At 45.0% G+C, this 9,555-nt stretch overlaps 1 protein-coding gene across 1 annotated transcript; it reads right to left on the bottom strand.

Moving 5' to 3' along the window:
* Window positions 1-1,289: 1,289 nt before the first annotated feature.
* LOC123346892 (olfactory receptor 6N1-like) lies at window positions 1,290-2,252 on the bottom strand. The gene has a single exon (XM_044984336.1). The coding sequence runs from the start codon at window positions 2,250-2,252 to the stop codon at window positions 1,290-1,292; it is 963 nt and encodes a 320-aa protein (XP_044840271.1).
* Window positions 2,253-9,555: the final 7,303 nt, after the last annotated feature.

Below are 9,555 nucleotides of genomic sequence, written 5' to 3'. Positions count from 1 at the left end.
AATTGCCATATAAAAGGAGGGCCTGCGGGCTCTCTGGGATGATCATTTCACACAACACCCAGCCACCCCCCCGTGCGCACTGTGTGGCTCCGATGACGCTCTGAGCAGGGATGAGCCCTTTAAACTATACGTGAACAGCCCAGCACAGCTGGGTTTCCCACCTGCCCCCCACCGCATGGCTCCAATCAGGCTTTAACTCACCAGAACTACCTTCTCCAGGGTCATGGTCTGGGAGCCCGTATTGGGAGTGACGGGGAGGCTATTGGCTCCAGCATTAAGAATAATTCCTGGCTAGGGGGGAAAATGGATTCCCCACTCACCACTTGTGCACTGTTCTCCTCCTCCTCCTCTTCCTCCTCCAATGACTCTTCCTCCTCGCTCCATGCAACTTCCCCCTTGCAGGTGTCCATGGACAGTGATGGAGTAGTGGTGGTGTCTCCCCCCATAATTGCATGCAGCTCACGGTAAAAGCAGAATGTATGGGGCTGTGACCCAGAGCGCCGTTTGCCTCCTTGGCTTTTTGGTACACTTGCCTGAGCTTCTTGATTTTTGTATGACACTGCTCTGCGTCCCTGGAGTAGCCTCTTTACATCATGGCCCTGGAGACTTAAGCGTACATATTTATGTTCTTTTTTTTGGAACGTAGTTCTGCCGTAACAAACTCATCTCCCCAACATGTGATGAGATCCAGTACCTCCCGTTCGGACCATGCTGGAGCTCGTCTGCGAATCCGGGACTGCATCATCTCCTGTGATGGTGAACTCTGCATGGTTGCCTGTGATGGTGGACTGTGTTAATGGTCACCTATGCTGACGGTGACCAAACAGGAAATGAAATTCAAAAGTTCCCAGGGCTTTTCCTGCCCACCTGGCTAGTGCATCGGAGTTGAGAGTGTTGTCCAGAGCAGTCACAAGGGAGCATTCTGGGATAGCTCCCGGAGGTCAATAATGTTGAATTGCATCCACAATACCTTAAATCAAGATTGCTATCCCGGGTTAAAGTGCTACTCCACTTGCCGAGGTGGAGTACAGAAACCGCATTAAAGAGCCCTTTAAATTGAAAAAGCCAGTTTGGTCATGGGAACGGAATCTTTTTTTTTTTTTCGAATTAACTGGGCTAATTCTGAAATAACAGCCTTGTGTAGACCAGACCTAACTCCATGCAGATCATCTCCATTTATTTCACATTAGTGGTGAGATTTTCAAGGGGGGATTTCAACTGAATTTCAACGAGGGGCTGATAGCCTGAGGTTTTTACAGCTGCCTGGGTGATTTAAGCAAAGTTATTATCTAGGCATCTCTGCATGTTTTTGTGAAAGCCACATATTTACTTACTGCTTTGCTCAAGGCTTCCTTGACCTCTCTGTTTCTCAGGCTGTAAATGAGGGGGTTTACCAGGGGAGTCAGGACTGTAGAGCAAAGAGAGAGCACTTTGTTGAGGAAGCTTAATGTGTTGCGTTTCGGTAGCATGTAGACAACCATTAGGGTTCCATAGTAAATCGTCACTACAATGAGGTGAGAGGAGCAGGTGGAAAATGCCTTTTGCCTCCCAGTGGTGGAAGGGATTCTCAGGATGGTGGTGAGGATACACACATAGGATGTCAGTGTTAGTAGGAATGGAGGCAGGGTGAATACACAGGCCAGTACGAAATCTAGCAATACGATCAGGTGTGTGTCACTGCAGGAGAATTCCATCAGTGGGACGGGATCACAATAGAAATGGTCAATTTCATTCGGGCCACAGAATATTAAATGAGACATGAATAATACAAATATGGCAGTAGCCAAATAACCATTCAGCCATGACCCAGCAGCCAGCTGGAGGCAAAATCTGGTCTTCATACGAGCTGAATAGTGCAGGGGTTTACATATCGCTAAATACCGATCATAAGACATCGTTGCTAGGAGATAGCATTCTGTAGCTGCCAGAGCACAAAAGAAATAGAGTTGTGTGAAGCAGCCACTGAATGAGATGGTTTTGTCCCCAGTCAGGAGATTGGCCAGCATCTGGGGCAGAATGGTTGAGGAGTAGCAGGTCTCCAAGCAGGACAAGTTCCCCAGGAAGAAGTACATGGGGGTGTGAAGGTGCTGATCAGCCACAACTAGTGCAATGATGATGATCCCACTCACGGTTGCGATGTAGATCACTATAAACATCACGAAGAGTAGAATTTGCAGGTCAGGAAGTTCCCCAAATCCCAGGAAGATGAATTCTGTGACAACTGTTTGATTTCTCCAGTCTCTGTCTGCCATGGGTTGAGTCAAGGAACAAGAAAACAAACTGTGCAATGGAACTGGAGGAACACAGAGTTAAAAGTTAATCAAGTCTTGTGAATTACTTGAGTAAATATTCAGAAACTCCCCTCCCTGTCCTGGTTACAGGCTGAAAGTTTAAGACTAAATGTAGACTTCAGAGCTAAGTGCCAGGAGTTTCAGTCCAAGGACAGATCACTGGTATCCATGAAGCCCTCATTCTGTCATATCAGAGCAATGACTAATATAATAGTCCATTTCTCTGGTAGCCGAGTACTGAAATGACAGATCAGACCACCTCTCTATCTACTGTCATATCCTATCTAGTAACTTACTGGAGCTTTACAATTATGCTTAAATGCAATATTTCACTTCTGGCAAAGACCAGAATCATGCCATGACTTAGGAGTCAAAATTAATAAATATATCAACTAATATTTTGCGCTGAGATTTCCAGTGCAGTTTAGTATCCTTAGGCATGATCTTTTGCTAGAACTAATGGAAATTAATCTAACCATATATCCTGGTATATTCAGCATTTCAGTGCCCTGTAGGAGAAGGAATAATTTTCACCCCCTCACAAGAGATCAGTTTATGCCATAAATTCTGAAGTGGAGTAAATTCTCCCTTAGTTCCTGTCGTTGTGATGATAACATTGTCATAGACTAACAATGCCTTTTCTGTTGCCTGATGTTGACTATGTAGCAGTAATAAAATACAGCTCTTTGGAGGATGGATCTTAGGAAGGGGCAGAACCAGGTTCTTGTGCAACCCTAACTGGGGAATGACCCTCTACACTCCATAATGATGGTGGGATGAAAATACAGGAACAAGAAAGGCACAGGGAGGCGGGGGGGCGGGAATATGCTGTCCCTGAACTCAGAGTCTAGAAACAATCTGGCCAGGGCTGGCCTTACCATGAGATGAACTGAGGTGGCCTCCTTAGGTGCCAGACTGTATGTGTGTGTGGGGAGGGGTGCCACTAGGACCCAGAGTTTAGAAAATTGTGTCTGCTGATGGTGCATATGTATTCTCTCTGCCCTAGATGCACAGAGATGGTGGAGTGCTGTGCTGGACGAAGAAGGGCACAGGAGACATAACAGATAGGCAGGAGAAAAGGTGAGAGGGAATAACAGAAAGCAGCAGGAGATTCAGGGTGAGAGACAGAGGAGGAGGAGACTCTTATGTACCTCTCTAGCACCCCCAGGAGCCTGGACTGATTAACACCAGCTTCTCAGGCAGCTTCTTGTTTCCTGCTGCTTCCCTGAACCCACTTGAGGAGAACCGGCAGCCAACTGAAGTAATAGGAGCCAGTTAGACCCTTGAATCGCTGATCTCTTCCCTCACTCAGGCCTTGCTACCAGCCTGCTTATTTGTCCCCTTCAATTGAGTGTGGAGAGCCACTCTAGCTGGCACAAACAGCAGTCACGAGTGAAAGAAGAAAACGCCCCTCTGGGGCAGCATTCAGAAAAAGAAAGCAAAGGAAGCTTTTCTATCTAAGCAGGAAGGAGCTCTCCTGAGATATATAGACACAAATGTTCATGGGGAGCCTTCCGGCCCCAGTAAGGATGTGAGTGGTGAGGAGATGCCTAATCTTCCAGTTAGTCAGAGTGCAGGTGACCTGGCAGCTACTGCAGCATCCATATCTCCATCTCAAATGGATGTAAATATGCACATTCCTGAAGAAAAGTGTAGATCGGAGAAGAGTCTGGTGGAGGCGCAAGAAACAGCAGCTGCTGAGTTTAGTTCCTTAAGTCTAGATGATCTAGAACTGTGGACCCACTTGAGCAGTAGCCTGAGGGACTTCCTTGTACTGCATGGGCCAGAGCAAGTGAAAAACTTCATGTTCCCCAAAGACAATGAAAATAGAGGTTTCCATCCAACACATTACTGGTGTGAAATCCTCAATGGTGACAAAGTGGAGAGGCCATGGCTTATGTACTCAAAATCCAAGAATGCTGCATACTCTTTTTGTTGCAAACTCTTCCAGTTTAATGTTCCAGCCACATTGGGTTCTATAGGAACAAAGGACTGGAAAAATCTGGCTAAAAATCTGCCATGCCATGAGAAGGCAGCAAATCACCAGAAAGCATTCCATAGATGGAAAGAGCTTGAGATGAGACTACTGTTACAGGTCACCATAGATGATCGGCATCAAGAGAAGATTGCATCAGATTCTCTTTACTGGCAAAATGTTCTGAAAAGGCTCATTGCCATTGTGAGAATGCTTGCTACCCAAAACCTAGCACTGTATGGCACTTCAGATCAGGGGTATGTGCCAAACAATAGAAACTTCCTTCAAATTGTGGAGCTGACGGCTGAGTTTGATGCTGTACTCCAGGAGCATCTAAGAGGAGTCACCACCTAAGGAATGTACACACACCACTACCTTGGAACAAAAGTCAAACAGAAGATTGTGGCAGATCTGAAGTCAGCAAGATATCACTCTGTTATTCTGGACTGCACACCTGACAGCCATACGGAACAAATGACTTGAATGGTGCATTTTGTAACAATAACAGAACATAGTGAAAATGTCCCTGCAATAGTGACTGTCAGACAGCATTTTCTAGAATTTATTGACATTGATTATACTACAAGAGCTGGTATGACAAATGTGCTTCTTAAAAGCTGTAAGATACGGGAATTGCAATAGCTGACATGAGAGGTCAGGGCTACGATAGTGGTGCCAACATGAGAGGAAAGAACAGAGGAGTGCAGACACAGATCCTAGAGTTAAACCCTCAAGCTTATTTTGTCCCATGCAGTTCTCATATATTGAATTTGGTGGTCAGCGATGGAGCATTAGCTTCTAGTGAGGCTGCTGAATGTTTTAATGTAATTCAAAGCATCTATGTATTTTTTGCTGCATCAACTCATCGATGGCAAATTTTGAAGCAACATCTGGGAACATTCTCTCTGACACTGAAATCACTGAGTGCCACATGATGGGAAAGTCAAGCGGAGGTGATAAAGCCTATCAAACACCAAATTGGGAAGATAAATGATGCCATAGTTGCCATTATGGAGGATAATGCTATGAAAGGAACTGTTCATGGGAGAACACTGGCAGAGGGAAATGGAATCACCAGAAATATACATAACTTGAAATTTCTTCACGGCTTAGTGTTGTGGCATGACATACTGTTTGAAATAAATGTTGTAAGTAAGAGACTCCAAGGTGTTGACCTTGATAGATCTGGAGCAATGGAACAACTGGACAAAGCAAAGTCATACCTACAGCCTTACCAGTCTGATGAGGGATTTCAAAACGTTCTGAAGAATGCACAGAAGTTGGCAGAGGAGCTTTACACTGAAGCTATTTTCCCACCCATTCATGAATACAGGAGTCACCGAAGAAGAAGAGTTTTTGATTACAAGGCATGGGATAATGCCATAAGAGATCCCAAACAACAATTCAAAGTTGAATTCTTTAACCAGGTGCTCAATTGTGCCATACAGTCAGTTGAAGAACGTTTCATGCAGCTCAAGGAACACAGCAGTATATTTGGGATGTTGTATGATAGTCCAAAACACCTCACTATACCTGAAGAAGACCTACACCAGCAATGCACGGCACTAGAGACAGTGTTCACACATGATGACATGCGTAATATTGATGCGAGTGATTTAGGTGATGAACTGAAAGCCCTTTCAAGATACATTTCAGCAGGATCAACTCTGAAAGCTGTTCTGGAATATATGTGCACAGATAAGCTGACTACCCTCTTTCCAAATGCTTTTGTTGCTCTGTGCATACTTCTATCACTTCCTGTAACAGTTGCCAGTGGAGAACGCAGCTTCTCCAAGCTGAAGCTAATAAAAACACATCTATGCTCCAGAATGACATAGGAGAGGCTGGTCAACCTTGCAACCATCTCAACAGAGCATGAACTGGCCCAGACTGTGGATTATCAGTAGGAAGCAATTCGCATCTTTGCAACCAAGAAAGCACGGAAAGCACCACTTTGATTATTCAAACAGATAAAAATGTCAGTGTTAACTTTCAAATGTCTGAACAGCAAATGTAACTTTTCTTGTCCGCATAGTAAAGTTTTACTTAAAATTTTTGAACAAGGCATTTTAAGTTGTTAGTTCTCCTTTATTGGGGCAGGTAGCAGAGCAGTACCATGAGAGGAGCAGAACAGGAAGAAGGCAGAACTGAGACCTTTCAAAGTTTTGGCCCAGGTGAGGGGGCATGGGAGCATCATTTGAGCTCCCCGCCTCAGGTGCCAAAATGTTGTGGACTGGCCCTGAATCTGGCATCTGTGATTCGGACTAGTAAGACTCTAGCACCACTTCCCACCCCATTGGGGCAAACACTGAGCCAGATCCCCAGCTGATGTAAGTCAAGGTAGCTCCATTTGTGTCAGTGGCGCATATCCCCAACTGAGGACTTGTCACAAGACATGGATCTCAAGCTCCATCTCTGTGAAATGGTGCTATGAATGCTGACTGGCACTGCGGTGGGAAGGTGAGGCTAAAACTGCTAATATTCACCTGAAGAAGAGCTCTGTGTTGCTCAAAAGCTTCTCTCGTTCACCAACAGAAGCTGGTCCAATAAAAGCTATTACCTCACCCACCTTGTCCATCTAATATTCACAAAGCACATTCATGCCTCTGTTTGGTGGTGGTATAGAAATACAGTCAGGAAGATGGTGCTCACCTGTAACCACAGCATAGCCCAAGCTTGAAGTGATGAGCTCTTACTTCTCAGGGCCTGGCCACCAGGACTCGGGATCCTCAGCTGATTCTTGTCCCTCCTCTTTCTGCAGAAACTGGATTTTCTCAATGAAGAGACCTGCAGTTACCTTGAGGAATGAGCAGGTACATTTGATCTACCTTTGGAAAACGAGCTTCCCCTTCGATTTACAAAGTATAAATGCTCCCTTATATTTGTATTCAGTCTTCACACTTTTTAATACGGTCCCACTTCAACCTTTCTCCCACTTGGTTCATTTTGTGTCTCCAAAGCTTTGTGGCTAACAATGCCCAGCGGGACTTGTACAGCGTGACTTGTATAATTGCAACTTTTTTTAAGTCTAATGATCCTATATGAAAAATATTTTGATGATGAACAAACACCAGCTTATATTTTTGGGAGATACCTGTCCAAGATGATGTTATAAAGTACTCCCACCACACTGTTGTTAATATTAAATATGTGCTGCCATCTAGTGTGTACTTCTGTAAATATCTATTCATGTCTCACTCTTACAACATGCTTCCATCTAGTGGCCATTTGACAGTATAACTTGCCCATTATTGTGTTGGCTACTAAATTCTATTGGCAGGTTTCAGAGTAGCAGCCGTGTTAGTCTGTATCCGCAAAAAGAACAGGAGTACTTGTGGCACCTTAGAGACTAACAAATTTATTTGAGAAAAAGCTAATTTGCATATCAATTTGAGTACAGCAGTTTCTCGTTGGAGTCTGTTTTTGAAGCTTCAAACAGACTCCAACAAGAAATTAGATTGCAATCAACTTAGATTCAATGTTTGTAATGGCACAGCCATTCCCAGTTTCTATTCAAGCCTATCTCCCCATGTAAGTATTCTCACACTTCTTATCAAACTGTCTGTACTGGGCTATCTTGATTATCACTTCAAAAGTTTTTTCTCTTACTTAATTGGCCTCTCAGAGTTGGTAAGACAACTGCCACCTTTTCATGCTCTCTGTATGTGTATATATATCTCCTCACTATATGTTCCATTCTATGCATCTGAAGAAGTGGGCTGTAGCTCACGAAAGCTTATGCTCAAATAAATGTGTTAGTCTCTAAGGTGCCACAAGTACTCCTGTTCTTTTTTTTAAAATCTATTGGTCTTTAGTCAATATTTCTGCAACCGCCCCACCCCCCGGCTCATTTCCTCTACTCTGCTGTGATCTAGTGGTCATTTCCCAGCATGACACCCATTTACTCTGCTCGCCTCTAGTAGTGGATTATTCTTGCTATAATCTGCCTCTTTCCAGTTCTTGACTCTTGTCACGTGCTGACCATTATTTAGTACAGGCAGTCCTCGACTTTATGACGTTTGAGTTAAGACGAAGGGCACGTATGATGTTTTAATTTTAATATAAAGTCAACTTTACAATACTGGTTTTGACTTTACAATGATCCCCCCTTCATAACATTGTATGTATGGAAAAATCAGTTCCGAGTTAGGACGTATCGGCTTAAGATGCAATTTTCAGGAAACAATTGTGACTTAAGTCCGAGGACTGCCTCTATAATAGCCCATTTCTCACTCCTCAACATCTGCTACTATCATTACATACGTAGAGGTCCTTTTTCTCTTCAGGGCCCATTCCTCACCACTTATATACCATTATACAACGTCACCTCCCTTTCTACTTCCCTCTGATGGTCATTTGGCAACAAAACTTCTCCTTTCTTGCCCTTCCGCTTTACTGTTATCCATTGGCCATTGGTCAGCACGGCTGCACCTTTTCCATTCCTCTGCCCTCTAGTGACCCTAGAGAGCATAATCACGTGTTTCCTCCTTTCTGACCTACTGCTAGGTGTGCACTCTTCCAAATTAGAGCCATGGAGAACCAAATCGTTGAACAGTTTGAATGGAACATTAATGGCTACAACAGCACATACAACCGTAGAAGCTTTCAAAGGTTTAGCAGGAGTTTCCCATCAGTCCAGTGCATTTCTGTTGCTGTGGCATCTGTTTCCAATGGAAATGCATAGACTGAACCTACCATAACAGAATCTCAGTGGCTCTCCAGGCTGAGATTCTCAGAGGCATCCAAGGGAGTTAAACAGTGAGGAGTCCGGTGGCACTCTGAAGACTCATTGTTTTTGTTAATACAGACTAACACGGCTCCCCTCGATAAGGGAGTTAAGTGTTCAACTGTCATTTCCAGGGGCGGCTCCAGGCACCAGCGCTCCAAGTGCGTGCCTGGGGCGGCAAGCCGCCGGGGGTGCTCTGCTGGCGCCAGGAGGGCGACAGGCAGGCTGCCTTCGGCGGCTTGCCTGCCGAGGGTCCGCTAGTCTCGGGACCAGCGGACCCTCCGTGCTTGGGGTGGCAAAATGTCTAGAGCCGCCCCTGGTCATTTCAAAGGGATTTGGGAACCTAACTCCATTAGGTTCCTTGGAAAATCCTTTCTTCAGTGCTGAAATTCTATCGTTCTCACCGGTGCCCAGCTCCCCTGCCTCTGGCCAAGCCCTGAAGTGCTCTCAGTGACTGAGCCAGCACTGCCATTTTGGCGCCACAGGAGTTCTGCCCATTGGTAGGTGGTAGCCACTTCCTCTCAACATAGGTTGCTTCATTCCCTGAGGAGGGAGCCCTGTGA

This window comes from Mauremys mutica, chromosome 12 (genome assembly GCF_020497125.1).
Source record: "Mauremys mutica isolate MM-2020 ecotype Southern chromosome 12, ASM2049712v1, whole genome shotgun sequence".
In the NCBI taxonomy this organism is placed as follows: domain Eukaryota; kingdom Metazoa; phylum Chordata; order Testudines; family Geoemydidae; genus Mauremys; species Mauremys mutica.
The sequence above is the reverse complement of the archived record's forward strand: the minus strand, read 5'-3'. Positions and strand labels throughout refer to the sequence as shown.